General features: G+C 34.5%; 1 protein-coding gene across 1 annotated transcript in view; it reads right to left on the bottom strand.

Annotated features, from left to right (window-relative positions):
• The window catches only part of LOC149796184 (protein O-glucosyltransferase 1-like), a 49,238-nt gene that overhangs the window by 21,573 nt on the left and 4,799 nt on the right, over positions 1–22,866 (bottom strand). Inside the window, exons 2-7 of the mRNA XM_089966132.1 lie at positions 16,945–17,041; positions 14,657–14,803; positions 5,223–5,358; positions 4,479–4,600; positions 3,128–3,287; positions 2,158–2,216 (exon numbers count right to left, since the gene is read on the bottom strand). Of these exons, the coding sequence (XP_089822258.1) occupies positions 2,158–2,216; positions 3,128–3,287; positions 4,479–4,600; positions 5,223–5,358; positions 14,657–14,803; positions 16,945–17,041 (721 nt within the window). The remainder of the gene's footprint in view (positions 1–2,157; positions 2,217–3,127; positions 3,288–4,478; positions 4,601–5,222; positions 5,359–14,656; positions 14,804–16,944; positions 17,042–22,866) is intronic.

Here is a 22,866-nt window from a genome sequence, read left to right as displayed (position 1 = left end):
ATAAAGTTTGCATCAACTTTCCTACTTCACATAGTGTGGCAATCATGTTGGTGTCACCATAATTTGTCAACTTTTCTGTGTGGAGATAAAGTCGATTTATTAAACATTTTAACAATACACTAATTAAAAATAAATACTCTACTGATTTTAGCACCAGCAGTGTATTGTGCTGTTATAGCTGTGAGTTAAGCTTGTCAGATAGGTAATGCAAACAGGAAGTTGCATTGCCATAATGATGGCCATAGTACAGATTCTGAGTGACTTGAAAATATGTAACACTGCCAATTTATATCAAGTTTGTGACCAAAATCGGCACACCATATAGCAAATTCATAACTTTTCAAACACCAGATACGCAATTTTAATAGAAATGATCAACAGCTTATGAGGTATAAACTTCCAGAATGCTACTTTAAAAAAAAAATTATTTATAGATTTTAATTTTTGGATAGTTCCTGATGTAATATCGTGGGGTTTATGGGGACAAATATAAATTCGTAACATATTTGTAATTGGGAGATCTTCCTCTATCACATGCCAAATATAAATTTTTCAATTATATTTTTATATTTCTCTCATCTATTTGAAATATTCCATCCATCAAATGGCTGAGCCTCAAAGAAATGCAAGCTTGAAGACACTGACCAAGGTCATGGCAAGTTTCAGGCTGATTGGATTAAAGTCCCACTGGCATTAGAGATGTATCCAAATTAGGATCTTCACATGCTTTTTGTAAAATATGCAGTAAAGACATTAAAGTGGTGGCGTCGAGTATATATGATCTGGAGTAACACTTCAGGACAAAACTGCATGGAAAAAAATTTGAAATGAAGAAGGGAGCATCCATCAAAGCTTCTTTGTTTAGAAAAAGCAGGAAGATGATAGTGTTATAAGTAAAAAGAATGAAATAAAGTTTCAAAATGTAAATAATTATGTAAATATGTCATAATAATTTGTGTATAGAATTTGTTGTTTTAAAACTGTTGATCTTATATAATGTATGAATACATTTTTATGTGTAAGGTTTTTTTGGTCTTAGTAAGGTTTCTATTGGTCTGGCATACAGGTTTTCGTCTCAAAGGGTTGACACCTATGGACTTGGTTACTGCTTTGGCTAGCCCTGAGAAGGACAAACATTGATTGGCTAACTAAGGTCATGTGACATGAATAGGAATGTATAAATATGAGTGCAGTAGGTGCTCTGGCAGATAGATGTCAGAGCAGCAAAGTATGATCAAAGTAGAAAAGAATATTGGCCTTGTATTCTAAAACCATCAATTATATATTTGTACATAAATGATATTAACTCTGGCATTCTAAAACCCCAAATCAAATTGTTATGAGAAATTTTAAATAGATTTATTACATGACTGCTATTGAATTTAAATGCTTTAAAATTGTGTCATTCTTTATAAAGCCGCTGCTATCTCCCACCACACTGATCAAGTACATTAGTACTAAAATTATTTTTATTCATTGAGATTACGCTATTATGTCAGAATGTGTTACAGTCAATCTAATAAATTTAGCTGTTAATATATGCATGAATGTAATAATATAATTGATTTCACCATAATATGTTGTATTCCAATGTTGTCTTTTGGCACTTAGACAAACAAAACTGTTATATATTATCAGAAGTTGATATTGTTGTGACAAACACTGTGTTAATGTAAAGTCACTATGCAATATTGAAAGGCATGTTCTATCTCACCTTTATAAAAAAAACATTTTTAAGTTCTGAATTCTGGTCTTTCGATATATAACATACAGAGTGTTACAATATATATATATATATATATATATATATATATATATATATATATATATATATATATACACAATATTACAATATAGACAAAACCCATATAAGACTTGATTTCAATGCAGCAATTTATAGGTGGCCAACTTTCCTTTTTAATCAGACTTTTTTTGGTAGATAACAAAATGATGTTTACAACTTGCTGAATTCTTAGTTATTTCTAAACTGTTTCACCAGGGTTGCAGACCTTTCAGTTTAACTTTATAGTATATATTATCCTATTTTGTTAATTAGCTTTGCATTCTCTATCCCACTTTGTTAATTAGCTTTGGGTTCTGTGGTCTAAGAACCAATTTCATTTGATATTTGTCCTTGGGCCTTATTATATAACTTACTTATAATTGCAATGATCCTCCAGCCTAATTTCTGTAGCAGGTGGCCTACCCAAAGTATCCTGCAACACAAGATCAAAACAAATGATAGATTTTTGTAGATTTCAAATTCTATTATTGATATTCATCCACATAAAACTATACTATTATTGATATTAATCCACATAAAATGTTATGTAGTACTGAATACCTCATGCAAATGTTCTATTCAAACTTAGACAAGATAATATGTATACACAATTTTGCATGACAAATCCTAAATTTTTGTGGGCCATGCTTCTCCTGAACTGACATGCTTGTTTTGAGATGCCATTTTCAACTGGTCAACAACATTTATGGACAGTGATGGCAAGTGTTGAACCATAATTGCCTCAAAGTCTGTGGCCCTGGAATGAGTGTCGGCTGTTCAAGTCAGGTCCACTGTTATATGTCGACTTTCTTTACTTTTCTATTATACACAGTCCACAAGTGAGATTTCTGTGATGCCAAAGGCAATGTAAAAAAATTGGTTACTTTAACATGTACTTCTTATGTAACATGTACTTCTTATATCGTGATAAAAGAAAACAGAACAATGGAAAACTATACTTTATGGAATTCTTCATTGGAGTATTTAAAAATAGAAAACTACACTTCTTTGTGTGAAATTAGTGAAGAAGTTAAAGTCTAATTAAAATTACTACCACAATCTTCAGTATTATACGGCCTCAACAATAAGAAAAAGCAATATACAAATTATTCTAACAGTTTTGTTTCATATTCAACATCCTGGAAATTAATTTATTTCATTGGGTATCACTTTCTTTGGTTTTTATAAAAATAACTTTCACCATTAAATCTAGGAAAAGTAGCAACCCACAAAAATAGTCAACTGACAGAATTTGAATCCTGGAGTCTGTGTTTACATGCACTGATGGATGTTCAAAAGAGAGAGAGAAATAAAGTGAGAAAGAAAGAAAACGAGCATACTCACTGCATCTGATTTCCAGGCCTGATTTTTAGTGTACTCAGCATCCACTAGGTCTGGTTCTGACCTGGACAAAAGAATTAGTGGGTCCCTCTCAGCACTTGTCCGGGACCCACGAAAAAATCCTCTATTCAGCTTTTTTTCCCATGGCCAGTTCTGAACTGCCCTAAAGATGTAGAGTTCAAATGTCAAGGTACTGAATATTGTATTTTCTATTTAAATGAACAATCAAAACAAAGGGAGAGTACCTTCCTTTGAAGTCGCAAAGTCCAAATGACAGCAGTAACATGAAACTGAGGAAATTTTAAAATTTAAATAATAGATTTCCAAAAGGAAACAAATTAGCAGACCATTTCAAATACGTAAATCATGCAAGTATTTTTAAAGTGTTATTATTCTTGCAAATGTTCATTAGGAATAGAAAATTTAAAAAATCCACAACTGTCACTAGGCAACCCAATTAACACCCCCCCCCCATCTGTTGGAACTTTGTCAGTATAATTCAGAAAGTCAAATTTTTACTCAACAATTTAGTAACTATTTTGTAAAATCTGAAATGGTTAGCATCTCTGGAATAAATAGAAATGACTAATACACCTTGCTGCAGGTATCCTGATGGCCAATTGAACAATCAAATGTACAACACTGAAAAAAATGCAATATATTTAAATTCTCAACATTATTTTTAATTTTATTTGGTTGCCAATATGGGCTGACATTGGAAATAAAGCTTGCTCAGCATTAATTTTCTGTTCTGATGGGCTCCTAGCAAATGATTTTTTCTACCCCTAATTCGTTAAACATTTATGCAATCTTGGGCTGACAACTTTCTGTCCTGCACTGTAGTCTTTACTGTTGAATATATTTTTTTGCAAAATACTGACATTTTTATGCTGGTGAAAATGTGTTAATTTACAGCATACCTATGAATATTAAGAATCTCCTGCACACAAATGAAAGTAATACTGTCTTCTGCTTGCATCATGACTGTGCATAACCATTTCTTTTCACTTGCATACAGGCTGGTCTAAAACTGTTGTTTTTGTTTTGGGTTTAATACTATTTCTCAGTTCAAGATGGGCTAAACATGGCAGCCAGTATAATTGGTGGAGGAAGAACTGGGGAAAACCCTGGTAAGGTACTGGCAATCTTTCTTACATACCTACAATGGCCAGGCCTGAGCCTTGAACCCATGCATACGTAAGAATGCAGTGATCAATAAAAGCGAGTGCTTTAGACCACTTGACCACTTGGAGTTTCCAGTCTAAAAATGAAAGTAACATCAAGATTTACAAGTCTACTGCAAAAAATAAATGCAAAAAATCATCCATTTAGTTAAAAAAAGTTGCACTCTTACTTGGTTATGATTTCCCTTTGCTGATCCCATCTGCCCAGTCCTGTGGGATAGATTGGCCAAACTGCTGGTCCACCCTCCCAGAATGTCCATGCTGGGTACATTATATCCCAATGCTTATCATTCTAGAAAAAAATCTACAGTCAATGTCTATTTACACTATGGCACACTGTATAATCAAACATTCTTGTTATGATTTCTCCCTCATATTTCCCTTTCATGTCTATCTGCAGACATATTTAGCGTGACATTGTCAACATTCTGCATTACTTCTACAGCTATAATTTGGTAAATTATTTCTCATAACAAATTGTTTTTATCTTCTACACAATGCTGAAGGTGCATTGTGAGCACACTGTATAGCACAGTTTGTTGCCAAACAAGTATTCAAAAACTAATTTTTCTATCTGTGTATTTACCAAGAAGGCATTTGTCATAAATAATGAATATCTTACCAAGAAGACCCAATTAAATCCTCATTTTCGTTGTTCTGTTTATAATATCCATAAATAACAACCCTCCCAATGCAAACTGAAGACATAACCTAAATGCTACAGAAGTACCTTTGCTCTGTATAGTTGTTGTTGTTCTTATTTTAAAAAATTCCTTTAATCTGCTGTGAAGTTGCTAAATGGAATAAATTGGTCTGCTCCTGGCTCACTTAAAAAGGCAAACCTGTCTATATGTTAATGCAATTTTCAATGCAGCACTTCAGAATATAATGTAAAAGAAGCCACAGCACGTTACCACTTTGCTGAAGGAGAAGACTGGGAGTGGGTTGCTGAATTTTTCAGACTGAGGCCAATCTCTGGTGTTGATGACAAGCTCCATGTCTGGTAGGGAGTGGATCACTTCCAGAATAAAATGCTCTACTCCACTGCATCTGTTAACATGATGAACAAAGTTCATTTGATATACACTCTAATATACAGGTGCTTGTAATGGAGCTGGACAAATGGAAATGCACAATTAAACTAGGTCATGACCCCTGATTTTTGTGGGTGCACAATTAAACTAGGTCATGACCCCTGATTTTTGTGAGTGCAAGGAAGGTGGTGCTCTGATTATCACAGGAAGAATTTATGAACAATATATTAAATATAATCCCATTTTAAAAAGCAACACTTTAAGGGTATAGTTAAAAATGACACCTGTTAACTTCAATGGGTTGATCACAACTATTACTAAAGAAATCAAGTAGTTGCAAAGAAGATCATTAGGTATTATACAGACCTTCTGTTTTATATCTCTGAATGAAAAATTAATTTAAATTTATGAACTGTGATAGTATGTGCATGTTTCTGATTGAAATACTTTGCAGACTACTTCTATGGATTCCTACGAAGAAAAACACATGAAGCCAACTTTATAAAGTTTAATGATGCAGTGATAATAATAACAATGAGAGAGAGAAAGAGAAAGATTCTGCTTTGAAGAAAAACAGTGGAAATTTTTTTTACAAATACCTAATAGTGGGTTCATGTGAAGAGAAAGAAGATGTTGAAGCAATATATAACATGATTATGTGTACTATTTATTCATTTGTTAAAATAAAGAATATAAGCAATGCTTTGAACCATATTTTCCATTCAGTTATTATATTATTATGAAATATAAAATTTAAAACATTTCTAGTAACACAGTGTTTAATATCAAATATATGATAGAGGCACTAAAATGGGCCCTACTGATTCATAAGGCCTTAAACAGAGAAACCTGCATTAGGAGACCAAAGTTAAGACAAGTTGTGCTTTCATTGGTCAAGAATCCTCTACATGATGACATGGAATGCTTAAAATGAATCATCAATATAAGGCATAATCGCATGACCAAATATGAAGCCGATAAATGTGGACATGTGTCCAAAACAGAGCAGACACTACAAAACCCACAAAAGATGTATCTAGATCCATGAAATAATGTTCACATCAAACTGCATCAAAATATATTGAATGGTTCATGGGCTATGCTGATCACAAGCAACATCTTATAGTACAAACACCACAGATTTCTGATTGCCTTCTTAATATGATGGATGTGCACACATGTAGCAAGGGATAAAGATTCCACTATGTTTGGCAGATGTCCACTGTGCTACACGAGTCAACACACTAAATAAACTGATGGGAGAAACCCAGCACCATAAACCCAACCATGGCAGGTGTCAATTTCATACCTTTACCTGTACAAATGATATAGCAGATATAAGTTATTATTATGCTTTTCCTATTTTCTTTTTCATTCAAGTTTGGTTATATAGTCCAGCTATTGGTCATAATGAAACAAATGAAAGACTACAGAAATGTAGGGGCCCCGAGTGGCCGAGTGGTCTAAAGCGCTTTCTGTTATGGATCACTGCCATCTCACCTCTGTCTGCGTGGGTTCGAGTCTCGGATTCGGCCAATGTGGGTGTGTGAGAATGCTTGCCAGTAGCTTCTCGAGGGTCAGTGGTTTTTTCTGGGGATTTCCCGGGTTCTTCCTCCACCATTAATACTGGCCGCCATGTATAGCCTATCGTGTGCTGAAAAATGGTGTTAAACCCAACAATAACAACAGAAATGTAATAGATTGAAAGTCAAATTAGCTAAAATTGTTGCAATAATAAAAATGAACACACTGACAGTATTTGCATTGACCCAAGAATTAACATGAAAAGGTTCACAGTATACATGAAATACATGGGATTAATGACCTTTGAAGCTAAAACCTCTTCCACCTCCGGATAGGAGTGATACAAGTTTTACCTGTTCAAAGGCATTAAAAAAAGTGAAACCACAAATTATTAGCAATCATTGCAATTTGAGATGGACCATGACAAACATGTGGCTTAGCAACTTCAGGTGATACACAAGGCACTGCTGAAGATAAAATGTTTTCAGCTGATGCTTAATACAGTACAAGTTAAACAAGAAGAAGAAGAAAATATGAAGAAGATATTTGACTTTAATTTAGTCAAAAACTAAACCAATACACAAAACTTGAGGCTATTTACTTTACAGTAAGTACAATCACAAATACTGCAGATACTTATTTCACAACTAAGTTTGCATAAGTAGATGATGACTGTTATGACAATATGTTGTCCAGGAGAAATTAACAGTACTGCAAGATGGAAATAACATTTATCCCTTCAGCATTTACCAAGTAACTGGACCCACCTTTATTCTGTGCCGAGTATATGTATATTTTCTGGCATTTTAACCTAGAATTATCATTATTTTTAACTCAACTTCTGAGTCCAGAGTTTGTTCAAGTGGCTCTAAACTTAGCTGTGATTCTAGAGACTTAATGTTGTTTAGGTGATGTCTGGATTAAGTCAGTATTTTCCCATTGCTCGCTTAATCGTTAAACCCTGCATATATATGCATTTTATACATTTTCTTTGGTGAAGGAATGTTTCTTTTTGTATTCATGCCAACTTTTTCAAAGAAGTTAAGAACTAGCTAAACTGGCAACAAAAATACCCACAATAATTACTCAACATTTTGCAACAGTTTTGCAGTACATGTCATGAAAATAACACATACAAGTTTATCTTGTACTGACTTTTTTTAGTGATTATGCTTTATCAATGATAATATTAATCTTGTCAGATGACCAAACCAGCAATAATAAGTATGTGTCCATGTATATTTGGTGCATAAGTACTACACAAAGGCTGGACTAGAAGCTGAAATCTGGATGATGTTATTTATCTGATTGTGGAGGAACAGGTTAAACAATTTAAAAGCGACCTGGTGAATATCAAAAACAAGTCAAAGCATTGCTCACATTCTTTAACAAATGAATAAATAGTAAACAAAATCACAGACCTGCCAGCCCTGACGAGTCTGTCTCAGTAAGGCAGTTGATTTTTTTCCGTAAGATTGACCAGTTTTCAGTAAGGTGTAAGAAAATAGCAATAACTGCTACCATAAAGCTGGAAAACGTAAATAAAAATTCAACGCATCGACGATAAACATTATGTTCAACTGAAAAGTCTGTAAAGTATGCATAGACTATTTACCACTTATACAGTTGCACAAACTCTAGTTCCAAACCCTATGCAGCTCAATGGCCTGTTGCTTTCACTCACAAGAATCTGAATACTCCTTTTTATTCTTCTGTGTTGATTATTAATACTTTTCTAGAAACTTATTTTCCCTTTCGTCTTAAACATGCATCGCTTTCTACAGACACCATTTGAAAAAATTCTATAATCAACAGTTTGATCATACAGATGCTTCACATGAACAAATAGGTGCAGTTTAAAGCGTCTGGGGTGCTACTGTAAAGTTAGTCTGGTTCCCTGACTAATTTCACTAATTCAAAAATGAAAACAGGATCCAAATGAAACACAGATGAACCAATCATCTGGATTTTTCGGCAACAATCATTTTTCCGTAATTTTTGCTCGTATGCCATAAGTACGTATTTTAAGGGTAATTTCTGTAAGACTTACGGCTAAATCATAAGAGTTGGCAGGTCTGAAATCATGTTATATATTGCTTCAACATCTTTCTCTTCACATGAACCCACTATTAAGTATGTGTAAGTTCTTTTTCGTTGTTTTTTTTCAAAGCAGAATCTTTCTCTTCCTCTCTTTCATTGTCATAAAACTTTATTATATTCACTGCATCATAAAACTTTATTATTCAGATTCTTCACTCAGAAAACACATCAGTGTCTTTAAGGGGCAAGTCATGGAATATTAAATGGCATTAAGTACAACTTAAAATGAGTATTCTGCACTGTCCACTGTAGCTGAGCTAATAGCATGTGTCTGATTTGGATTTTTAATGTAACTTTTTAAAAAAATTCAGTCATATCACTATGATGTCTGCTGTGTGGGAGTTTATAGTGCTGTCTAGCATTGGGGCATCATGCTGCAGACATGTAGTATCATGTCCCACATTATCCTGACACCAGGCTGACCATTCCTAACACTAACCTCTTAATGGGCAATAACACATAATCTATCCAGTAGGAGCTATGATGTGGTCATCCATGAGGATGACTACATATGGTCTATGATGGACAAAATCATGGACAAATTTATTTCTACTGCAGAAACATGAATTTCACAAACTCTGTTATGTATGTACTATATGTAAAGATATGAAGTCAACTTACAACAGCCAAAGTTCTGTCAAAGATGTTGACAAAACAGAACTCACAAAAGGCACAATGATGTTTATTACATAATTTTGTTACCAAACTTCATCAGGATATGTTGAATGGTTCTTGAGCAATGATGACTACAAGTAACATTATAAGCTTGCATCTGAAGACAAAGGGCATTTTTAAAACCCATAAAATGGAACATTAAGACTGTGACTTTGTTCATAGCAAACTGCAACAAAATGTTAAAAAGTTCTTGAACTATGCTAGTTAAAACCAAGCTTCCATGTTAAGATATGAAATTTACTGTTATGGGCCATAACTCTATCTAACAAACTGCTAATGTTGACGATGTTATAGGGCTTAATGCCATTTTTCAGCACAAGATAGGCTATACATGGCGGCCAGTATAAATGGTGGAGGAAGAACCCAGGAAAACACCGAAAAGAACCACCGACCCACGAGAAGCTAGTGGCAAGCTTTCTCACATACACACAATGGCAGAACCTGAGACTCAAACCCATGCAGACAAAGGTGAGATGGCAGTGATCTCTAACGGTGAGCGCTTTAGACCACTTGGCTACTCAGGCCCCCCCTCAAAATGCTAATGAGACAAACCTATGAAAGCATATCTCAGTCAATGCTCATACCAAACTGCATCAGGATGAACTAAATTATTCTTAAGCTGATCTAGTTCATACCTGTCAATGCTCACGCAAGGAAGAAAAAAAATCTCAATTTTTTTAGGTATTTCCACGCCTACCTCCCTTCCTCATATCTCCCAATTTTTTGCAGAAAACTCCCAATTATTACATTATGTCTGTCAATTTTCATTTCTCCAAAGAAAAAAACAACATACATAAATAGATATATCGTATGCACTCAACAGAAGCCATGTTCTATTTTATCACCTGTGAAGATTGTTGTGACAAAATATCACAATGTATAAAATGTTTTTTTTTCTCTCAGTAAATAGAATATTAAATTTAAACATTATTCATGTAAATATCAGAAATTTTTTAACCCCTACAACAATACCAAAGTCAAAATAGAAATCATAACAATAAAATTGTGACCTATTAGTTTCAAAACCCTGCTCCCCCCCCCATTTCAGCTATAAACATTAGGCCAACATCCTTAAAATTTAATGGCCAACCAATAATGGTTGCCTTCCCCCAAAGTTTCTGTGGGCATCCATGTCACCTTTGAGAATTCAGGCATATTGGACCCAAAAGATCTGTCAATATTTATTGAAACTAGCGCTTAAAAAATGCCAAATAAAAACCTCCCAATTTTAGGTCGCAATCTTCCTATATTTTTTAATTCAATCTCCCTACTTGGCTTTTGAAAAGTTGACAGGTATGATCTGGTTACAAGCACCATCCATGTGTAGATATTAAGTTAATTCTCAAGGGCCATAACTCTCTCCAAATTAGAGTTGAAGAAACAAAACCCATAAAAGGCACTCCAGATCTAAAAGACAATGCTAATACCAAATTACAACAAAATATGTTAAAACACTGTTGAGCTAAGATGGTTACAAACAGTATCCCATGTGAAATATGAAATGAAGTTAATTGTCAAAAGCCTATATGCTATCCCAAATTAAGTTGATGAGACAAAACCAATAAAAGGTATAGCTAGGTCTATGAAACAATATACACACCAAACTGCAGCAGAATATGTTGAATGGTTCCTAAGTTACAAGGATGTACTGTATTAGCTCCTTTATAAGAACACACACATCACATAAAGAGAACTCAATTGTAAATTAATATATGGACCCATGCCTTAATCTTCAATTTGAAATAATGGCTGCTTTTTTCATGAGTTTATTCAGTAAAACACACGTTGGATGATCTATCATTACTAGCTGAGCCTGAATAATACATTTTGAAACGATTATTATATAAACAATTTCATAGTGATGATTCAAACTGACTTTCTTTGTTTCTATGGGTCAGAGAAATAATGATTAACTCTAATGAAATGAAATTATGAAAGAAAACAAAATGGTGGTAAATATTCGACAACAGCCAATCTGATTTCTAGCAATATGAGATCAAGTTTTAAAAGCAATTTATTCGGATGACATTCATGTGCACAAATAAACTATTATAGTGACTACATAAGATGCATGTGGTAAGTTCTAAGTGCATTTATTTAGGCAAAATTACATTAGCAAAAATTACCCCTATAACTCTCTTGGAGTTGGCATGTACGATTATTACATAGAATGGTATACATTTGTTTGAAAAGTCAATAAATTTATTTAAATTTCTGTTTTCTTATGGTTTTTGCCTAATTTTGACTGTGTATAACTTGATTGAACAATGACAAAATTTGAGCATTCATGGGTTGCTGTAACACTACCCCTTGACAAATCTGCCAATTATAAACAAAGAAGACACTGAAACATCCAGCTTTCCATTGTGTGGAAAATTTTGAGTCTGTTCAGCCAAAACATAAAAGTTAAATAGACTAATGCCATTCTTAGTTGATCTATATTAAGAATTATAGCCTTTATTATTACCATTCCTTGCATAACTGAACACGTGTACCTTGTCATAAAGATTACCTCAACTGGTAGCATCATTTATATCAATGAAAAAGAGTAACTCGTGAGCACGTTAATCAACATAAACAAAACAGCTATTACTGACTAACTGAAGTGTTATCTGGAAGAATGCGATTTGGTCAAAAAAATGAATAAAGCATAATCTGCATCTAATTATGTTTGGGAATAAACAAGGATTAAAGTGATGCTAGGCACAATTTGCACTGTGTAATTACTATACATTATAGTACAGCCTGGTCTCCCAGTTAAACTCGAACCAGCCCGTAAATAATGAATTCTTTATTTACCTTTATTTAATTTTGCGTTGGAGAAATCAGAAAATATGCACATGCAAAATAATAACAAAGCAATCCTAGTAGTTTATAACAGTTAATAAGTGCTGGGACAACAAGAATGTTTTTTTTCTCCACATGCATATCCGTCTTAGGACATGGAAACTTTTTTTTGTATCCCAAGATTTTAAAGCCCATACGGCAGTCAACAAACAAATCTTATAATGTTCAAGTTTAGACATTGACCTGCAGATAAGCTGCCCCCCACCACACACACACTTCTTCCAGGTCTTTAATTTTTCCTAAATTATTTGTCTTATACAGTAGTTCCCCTCTTGAACGGCCCCCTGACCAGCGGCCACCCACTCCTTACGGCCAGAATCCGTTGGCACCGACGAGTTTGTGTTCAAAAGTACCCCTCGCGAAAGACCACCCGGCTAACACAACCAGCGGCCAGCATATTAGTGCAATAATATAAAATTTACCCCTCAATAGCGGCCGCATTTTATTTGAATATGTATCCAGAACCAGTATTTTATTCATAACGTGTGTTAAGGAATCCGATTTCTGTTTCCCCGATGTCAGGTTTTCATTACTGAAAGAAGTGTTGAGTAAAGTACATTTACCACTAAGGTTAATATTATATCATTTACGCCTCAAGAGAAGCCAAATTTATTCCATAAAAACCGAGAAAGACTGAAATTTTAATCCATACAAAAGGGTATGTACATGTAATCCAATTAGCCTTACTGCTATGTTATCATAAGATGTCCGGTTTAGTCACTCTGATAATTGTTAAAATTACAATTACTGAACAGTAGTAACAGCTGAGAAGTGGCAGTATCGATGTACAATACCCAAGTCAGCAGGAAAATGGTTTGGTAGCCTTTATGGCTTCCCTTAGTAAGATGTTGAGCTTGTTCACTTTGATAATCAGTGGCTATTACTACTGACAATAATTGTCAAAATTACGAATCCTAACGGCCGCGAGGTCAAATCTGCGTGATGTTAATGGTACATATCGAAGCCATTTTGGCTTCTCTCACTTAGTGTAAAATAATGTATAAAAACAATAGGGTACCAGACTGCGACTAACGAATCACATGACAAGATCACTTCCTTTAAAAACACGGCAATTTGTTTAGATGCATACAGAATTGTTTTATCAGTATTGTAGTTGGCAACATGAATAACTTACTGCAAAAAGATCAACATGTCATCGAGGAAAATAAAAATTCTCAGTTTAGAGGAGAACGTGAAAGTAATTCAGCTGACGGGGGTGGGGGGTGTCGTCGAGGATAATTGCAAGTTGCAGAAAACTAATGTTGGGAAGACTCAGATAAACAATATCGTGAAAGATAATGAAACAGTTCTGCAGAAGTGGGAAGGTGAAATGGACGGAGAAAGGAAGATTGTTTGAGCCAGGAGACGTTTGTATCCTGATTTGAATGACAAGAAAAAGCAACAATTTTGTCAGTTGAATTGGGATATGACGACTTTACCGCAAGTAACGGATGGTTGCACAGATTTCAAGTCCGACACAATATCAAGTGTTCTGTCCTTAGTGGACAATCAGCTGATGTTAATAATGAAGTTGTCGAAGATTGGAACAAAAGGCTAAATGATATATGCAGGAGATATGACAGCAAGGATATTTTTAATTGTGACAAGACTAGTTTGTTTTTTAGACTGTTACCAACAAAGTGACAGATCATGTGAACTGTAACATAATTATAGAGACAGTTTTAAAACTATATCAATGGTTATTCATAGCATTCTTTTGAAAATGATGACACAGTTTGTTTTACATTTATTTCACATCATGCATGTGATTTTTTAATTAAAATATGAAATATTTAAAATTAAATGTACTTGTGACTTTCTTCATATGTATTTACTATTTGCAATTGTCATCCCCCTCTAGAAAGGCCACCCGCATTATAAGGCCACTTCCCTGCTGTATTAGGGGTGGCCTTATAAGAGGGGGACTACTGTATGTGAGTATTCATGGTATAATTGAAATCACAGGCACAATCAGAGATGCTGAAACACACAATGTGGATCTACGTGAAATCACATCAACCATGAATAGGTAAACATGCATAATTTTAATCCCTTTCATCTGGTCAAAATCATGGCTATTGACTTTAAAATATGTAATCTTTTCCACTTGTAGTCACACCACACATGGATAAGTCCAAATGCGATAGTCCATGATGTCTGTATGATACCTTGCTGGAAACATGCAGGACTCCTCCCTATACAACTGGTGGTTGATGATCTGATAATGGGTTCCTCGCTGTCGAGCGATGTTGAACACGTCCTGACTTATTCCATTCTCTTTGTGCTCCCAGACATATAGATCACTGTCAATTACACTGTAAGTAAATGTACACATTTTATCATATAATCATTCTACACTAATTGATGCTCAAAAGCATAAGAGTAGCTAACAGCATTGGCTAAAAGTTATAAATGCAATTTAAAGCTGGGTGGCCATTACATCATTACATCATCATCTAATACAAGACAAAGTGGACCAAACTCTGAAAGATAAAACTTTTGTAGTTAATGCCAACATTATGCCAATACTGAATAACACTGACAGTGGAAATGTTAGAAGTAAAAATTTCTTCGAATGTTCTCAAGCATGTTTTAAGGAATAAAAAGATCAGAACCCTCAATAAAGTACCTTGGTCAGATTCATATTACCCAATAAAATTAGGGTCAAGCATATAAAGCAAGGTCCCTGATCATTCACTGATAATGAAAAACAAAATGTTAGAATTCATTCATTTCTTTGAATAAACATAATGATTTTGAAAGACATGAAAACAAGGTCATTCTGTCAGCAATTATTGTGATTATTAAGTTTTATGAACCAGTCATCTTCATATCAATTGAAAGTGGAGGTAAATATGATAAATCTGTTGCTTCATAAACTTCATATTAGCTGATACAAAGAGGAAGTAAATATTACAAGTCTGTTGGTTCATAAAACTTTATGTTCACCTCAAGAAAGGTATGTAACTGCTGTATCACATTAGAAAAATGCAAAAGAGTTGCAAATAAACTGGATTTATGATAGTGAAATTGACTATTTAAATGAGTGACAGATTGTGTTATGACATCAATAACAAAGTCAATTACAAATCCCCCAGTGCAATACTACCTGGATTACAATTATTGATTTTAGAGGAGGTTGACATAAGCTAGGTTCTTACTAGCAATTCCCAAACTCATAAATGGTGGTTCAATTTTCCTGAAAATATATTTTTCTTGTGACAGCCAATTAACAACTTCCTGAATGATAAGAAGTGCAATCTTCATCTACCCAAGTCTTTTGCACCATTTAAAGCATAATGATAAGGTGTTATAATCACCAGTTGACCAAAACAAAGAGCTTTACCTGGAGTTAAGCCGATAATATAAACATTTATTCAATGCATTCATCCAGAACACACCTAGCCATCTTGATCAATTGACATCCCATGTAGCTAGTGATAATAAACTAGTAAAAACAATATAATTGTATGTTTCATTGCAACTGGAAGAGATGCAGGACCCTTGATCAGACATAGTCTTGTAATAACTGTTAATCTGTGATCTTATATTTAACAACAAGAATCCACTGAAGGGACTGACATTCTGCTGTCAAAAGGTGTTTCCAGGAGTTCAGGATCAGACGATTTCTTCATTTTATTTACTATATGTTGAAACCATTTCTGATATTCTTGAGTGATAAGATTTTCAAATTAGCCACTTTGGCAGACATATTGGATAATAAGTGTACAACAGTGGTACAAGAATCAGTGTATGTGGTTAAAGAATCAGTGTGTAACAGTGGCCATAGAATTAGTGTGTAACAGTGGCTACAGAATTAGTGTGAAATGTGGCAAAAGAATCAGTGTGTAACAGTGGCTAAATAATCAGTATGTAATGTGCCTAAAAATCTGTGTTGTTGTTGATGTTGTTGTCATAGGGTTTAACACCATTTTTCGGCACAAGATAGGCTATACATGGTAGCCAGTATAAATGGTGGAGGAAGAACCCAGGAAAACCCCATGAAGAACCACTGACCCACCAGAAGCTACTGGCAAGCTTTCTCACATACCCACACTTGTCGAGCCCAAGACTTGAACTCACACAGAGGTGAGATGACAGTGATCCATAATGGTTTGTGCTTTAGACTACTCAGCAACTCAGGGCCCCCTAAAAATCTGTGTTGTTGTTGTTGTAGGGTTTAACGCCATTTTTCAGCACACGATAGGATATACACGGCGGCCAGTATTAATGGTGGAAAAAGAACCAGGGAAATCCCAGGAAAGGACCACCGACCCTCGAGAAGCTACTGGCAAGCTTTCTCACATACCCAAATTGGACAAATCTGAGACTCAAACCTACGCAGACAGAGGTGAGATGGCAGTGATCCATAATGGAGAGCGCTTTAGACCACTCGGGTCCCCTAAAAGTCTGTGTGTAATGTGGCTAAGGAATCATTGTGTAATGTGGCTATTACCTTTCATGGCACGAACAATTATTGTTTTCACAGTCTTTATAATTTAAAACAGCTTCCTCTATTTTCTTCAGGTACTTGTTCCATTTTTTATTTGCACCTGCAACAGAGTAGAAACATTTGATTATAATTTGTTAACTTAATGGCAAATTCTTACATTCTAAACTATTTTACTTCCTTCTAGGAAGAATGTTACATAGTTGCACGAAATAATTTGTTTTTATGAGTATCATGTTCACTGAGTTGCAAAATCTAACCTTTATAGGCACTTAAATTCATGGCATGTGAGCTATGACCAATTGTCTTCATTTGAGCCAAACATCTGAATCAGAATAATTTTTGCAAATATTCAAATATCTGGTTATATCTCGATCAGTATTCTGTGAAATAAGCAAACAAGAAAAAATGTAACACTAAATTATCTTACAAGGGATTAACTATGTCTTTTAGTGGAATCCCATATCACTACTTATTCAGGAGAGGTGGCAATAACAAGGTTTTCAAGATGTCCACCATGGCAGCCAGCTTGAATGTAATATCAGTACTGTTTGTATTACCAACCAGTTGCATGTACATATCATAAGAAGTCTTTTAGTGAAAATCTCATGTCAAAAGGACCATCCATTCAGGATTATTAGTAAAAACCAGACTCTGAAGATGGCCATCACAGCACCATTAGCATTTAGACAAATTTATTTATTTTAAGAAGTCTTTTAGTGACATCCCTGTTTGGATATGACCATACATTTCAGGAGAAGTAGTAATGACAAGATTTTCAAGATTGTCAGATTGGCTCCATTTTTTATGGACCAACTAGACCTCAGGATGAAACTCTGTGCCAAGTTTTATGTCTTTCCGACAAATGGTTATGGAAGCATAGTGATAAGATATGACTGTGTGCCAAGTTTTATGTCTTTCCTCCAAGTGGTTATGGAAGTACAGTGATAAGATACAACTGTGTGCCAAGTTTTATGTCTTTCCTCCAAGTGGTTATGGAAGCATAGTGATAAGATACAACTGTGTGCCAAGTTTTATGTCTTTCCTCCAAGTGGTTATGGAAGTACAGTGATAAGATACAACTGTGTGCCAAGTTTTATGTCTTTCCTCCAAGTGGTTATGGAAGTACAGTGATAAGATACAACTGTGTGCCAAGTTTTATGTCTTTCCTCCAAGTGGTTAAGGAAGCATAGTGATAAGATACAACTCTGTGCCAAGTTTTATGACTTTCCTCCAAGTGGTTATGGAAGCATAGTGATAAGATACAACTGTGTGCCAAGTTTTATGTCTTTCCTCCAAGTGGTTATGGAAGCATAGTGATAAGATACAACTGTGTGCCAAGTTTTATGACTTTCCTCCAAATGGTTATGGAAGTACAGTGATAAGATACAACTGTGTGCCAAGTTTTATGTCTTTCCTCCAAATGGTTATGGAAGCATAGTGATAAGATACAACTGTGTGCCAAGTTTTATGTCTTTCCTCCAAATGGTTATGGAAGCATAGTGATAAGATACAACTGTGTGCCAAGTTTTATGACTTTCCTCCAAGTGGTTATGGAAGCATAGTGATAAGATATGACTGTGTACCAAGTCTTATGACTTTCCTCCAAGTGGTTATAGAAGCATGGTGATAAGATATGACTGTGTACCAAGTCTTATGTCTTTCCTCCAAGTGGTTATGGAAGCATAGTGATAAGATATGACTGTGTACCAAGTCTTATGACTTTCCTCCAAATATCCGGTACTAATCATTATATATATATTTCCTGCTGGACAATATCCCTACTTATTCTTGATGATTGAAAGTGTATTTCACCCTCTGCCTTACCCAACAACACTTGATGGAAAGAATCAGTTGTAAATTCAACTGTGGTGCCCCAATGAGCTCTTGAGTTAAGGGAGTGATGATGATGATGATGATGATTTAACCAACACCTTCGACATACAATCCTCGCAACACATGCTCTCAGATTATATTAATGCTGTAAGGCTGTTTCAACCCCTGAGTCACATAAACCTTTTTCCATGTATCGGTACATGAGCATACTGACTGCATCCTACCTTACTTCTCTTATTACAGGATGAAATCCAGTGAAAAAAAATGATGGAAAAAGAAGCAGACTATACATGGCAGCTCAGATACACAATACTGTGACATCATCAATATATTGTGATATGTTGTTGTTGTTGTTGTGACATCATCAATATATTGTGATATGTTGTTGTTGTTGTTGTTGTTGTAGGGTTTAACGCCATTTTTCAGCACAAGATAGGCTATACATGGCGGCCAGTATAATTGGTGGAGGAAGAACCCTGGAAAAACCCCGGGAAGAACCACCAACCCACGAGAAGCTACTGGCAGGCTTTCTCATGTACCAACGTTAGCCGAGGCTGAGACTCGAACTCACGCAGACAGAGGTGAGATGGCAGTGATCCGTAACGGTGAGCGCTTTAGACCACTCGGCCACTCGGGGCCCCATATTGTGATATACTGTGATGTCTACTGCATGCTACCTCATAACAACATAAGCCCTGTGCATCTAGGGAAGAGTTCCCGACTTTATCTTCCTAAGTATTTGACAGAAACTTCAAATTTTGCACAATGCCACTGTAGACAAAAGACAGCAGCTAATGCAATTTAAATTGGCCATGATGCACTTTAAAAAATGTAGAATTTTCTACAGGTTTCATTTTAGCACCAAACGTTTACAGCACAGTGACAGCGGCATTATCCTACCAAAGGAGATGACCCACTATGAGAAGAATAAATTTCACACTGTTGCTGATTCCTTTCTTTTTAACTTACCACACAACTAAACAAAAAGAATATATAAGAAAAGGGTTTTCTTTTCAAAAATAGCATGCAAGTTGGTGTTTATACAGTACAAGGCAAATTAAGTATATAGGATATAAAACATAATATACGTGTAAAACAGAATATGGAAATGCACAATGCTGCCATGTATATTGCAGGTGCTTATCCTGACTGGCTGATCTGGACCTAGCATTTTTGGACCAAAAACCAGGATGATTTGGACCACTAAAATGTATTAGACTTAATTGCAACATTTACAATTGTTTCCAATATAACATTTCTCATTATTTCCCATGTTGACACGTTTAAGACTGCATTTAAGGAAACAAATCCTTGATTTTACATGACAATGGCATTTTTCTGTAGAGATCAAATGAAAGTTTATCTTCCATTGCCAACAATAGAATAGTAAAATATTTTCAAATCAGCTCATTCACCTTTGTGCAAAATTTAAATAGTTACTTAATTCAATTAACACTAAAACAAACTGTTAAAACAAGACCCCATAGAATATATATATATATATATATATATATATATATATATATATATATATATATATATATATATATATATATATATATATATATATATAGATAGATAGTGGCCTGAGTATGTTAATAACTTTGTTATTTATATGTAGAATTTATCTTTATCCTGTATATTGTACGTAGGTAATATAATAACACTTCCTTGAAAACAAAAACCTTAATTTACTCAAATGAATATATATATATATAAAGATAACTATATATACACGCACACTGTAGTATGGGTTTTTAGCAAAGACTTTTTTGGTCAATGCGAGTGACTTGCATAACATTATCAATTCAATGAAAACAAACAACATGCCAGGGCTGATCAAATCTCCCTGGATTGTGCATTTTCGAATTCAGACAAGTAACATTCTGCCTTGTGATGGCATGGTACAAGTACTTATTTCCTATCTTAAAACAAGCCCAGCAAGCACAAATTTTAACGCTTTAATCATTGCATCTCAGTTTATCTGACCATTCATTCCTTCTTTGCATAATGAATGCTTGACTTGACCTCTCCACTTATTCATTCAAATCTTGGTGATAAGTGTTGCATGTATTTGGCTAAGGGACCAAATTATCAACCAATGAAAACAAATATGTATTGATTGCAGTGTTTTAAACAGTTTTGGTATATTGTGTTTACTCAACCCAGATCCGAATGAATCAACCATTGATTTCCATCCAGCGAGTCAATGCAATTAAAATAATGAAAGGAACAAAACCAACATCTGTGTTGGTTTCCTTTATTAATTGATTAAATGATAGTAACCATTATTTAAATTTTAATTATTGTTGTTTTCAGCTGAATGCCATTTTTAGCACAATTTAGTCTATACATGGAAACCAGCATAACAGGTGGAGGAAGAACCCATGGAAGAATTACTGACCCAAAGGATGCTACTGGCAAGCTTTCTCACATTCCAACATTGGCTAAGTCAGAGTCTCAAAAGCCATATGGACAGAGGTGAGATGGCAGCGATCAGTAAAGGTGAGCACTTTAAACGACTGCTACCTGTGACCCCAATTTTTAATTGAATATAATAACCCAAACCAGCAGTAGCTGAAATTAATCAGTGTTTGTCAATGGAACTGACAAATTTATGACTGAACCAATCAAGAATCATTAAAGCTGTGCCTCATGATACTAGCCAGCAGGTGCAGAAAATCTCTGAAGTTAGAGTTGCAGACACTCCAGTAGGAAAGGCCATTTTAAAATTAAACGAGAACTGTAAGAAAAACAAAAATGAGAACTCTTTTTATCACAGCCTACAATCTAACCCATTATGGGAAACCATTTTCTGATATGGAAATGCTGTGTGCACTCCAGGAAAAGAAAAGTATTCAACTCAATGTTAATTACAAGAACTGTCTGAGGACATAACTTTGTTTTGCCATTTAATCAAATGTTGACTAGTTAGGGAAAGTCTGCATTGCAGTAAATTCTATTTTATTCTTGATAGAAGTAATGATGCAAATGTATCCAAACAAGAAAATGTATAAAGATACCGTGAAAATGAAAACCTGAAAAATTAAACCTATTGAGGAATATGTAGCACATTATTTTTATTATTCTTTAAATTAAAAATAGATACATGTCATCAAATCTAGGCAAGTTATTGAAATTTAGGGAAAAGTTAAACTAGAGGTGGTACAAGTGAATTTTCAGAACCAATTGTCCTGAACAGAGGATGAAAAATATTTTGATTAGTTGTGCATTCATATTTCTTCTTCCTAATAAGGTAACACCACCATTTTTGTTACATTATCATTTTTTGTTATAATACAAGGTCCACAAGAATAGCAAAATATGGATGTATGACACTGTACTGAAATAAATCATAAATTTGACTGGAACCCAGTTTCATGTTTGCGTATATGTTATTTAGCACTGTTAGTATTTGTCCTTTAATGTAGAACATCCACCCTGCTATGTTTAGGTCAACCCAAACAACATAAATATCACAGTTGACATCTTATATTGTAGGACTATATTAGTAGAGAGAGAGAGAGAGACGGAGAGGGAGAGAGAATTTGTTTGACTAATTTGGCCCCATTTTCATCTTCTTCAGTGTCAGTAACTGTATTATTTCTCAATAAAATAAAATGAACTATTTAAATTTTGCACAGAATGAATGAGCTACTTAAAAATATCTGAATATTAAATTAAACTGCAAGATAAATATTATTTCACTTTATCTTAAAACAGAACAGCACCATTATCTAGCATCAAATCAGGGTCCTGGTAAACACACTGATGCACCAAGAACTACAAAAATGCACCAATAACTACTAAGAAGCACCAAGAACTACTAAGATGCACCAAGAACTACTAAGAAGCACCAAGAACTACTAAGAAGCACCAAGAACTACTAAGATGCACCAAGAACTACTAAGATGAACCAAGAACTACAAAAATGCACCAATAACTACTAAGATGCATTAAGAGGCTTTAAGTGCTAGAAATTACAAAGAAAATAAAACATTAGATAACCAAAAAAAACAAATAATCGATACTAAAATAAATCGATAAAGATTGTTAACAGGGGTTGTAACAGATACAAATGTATTTTGAGTA

Source organism: Sinohyriopsis cumingii, chromosome 7 (assembly GCF_028554795.1).
Source record: "Sinohyriopsis cumingii isolate HCF-2022 chromosome 7, ASM2855479v2, whole genome shotgun sequence".
Taxonomy (NCBI): Eukaryota; Metazoa; Mollusca; class Bivalvia; order Unionida; family Unionidae; genus Sinohyriopsis; species Sinohyriopsis cumingii.
The sequence above is the reverse complement of the archived record's forward strand: the minus strand, read 5'-3'. Positions and strand labels throughout refer to the sequence as shown.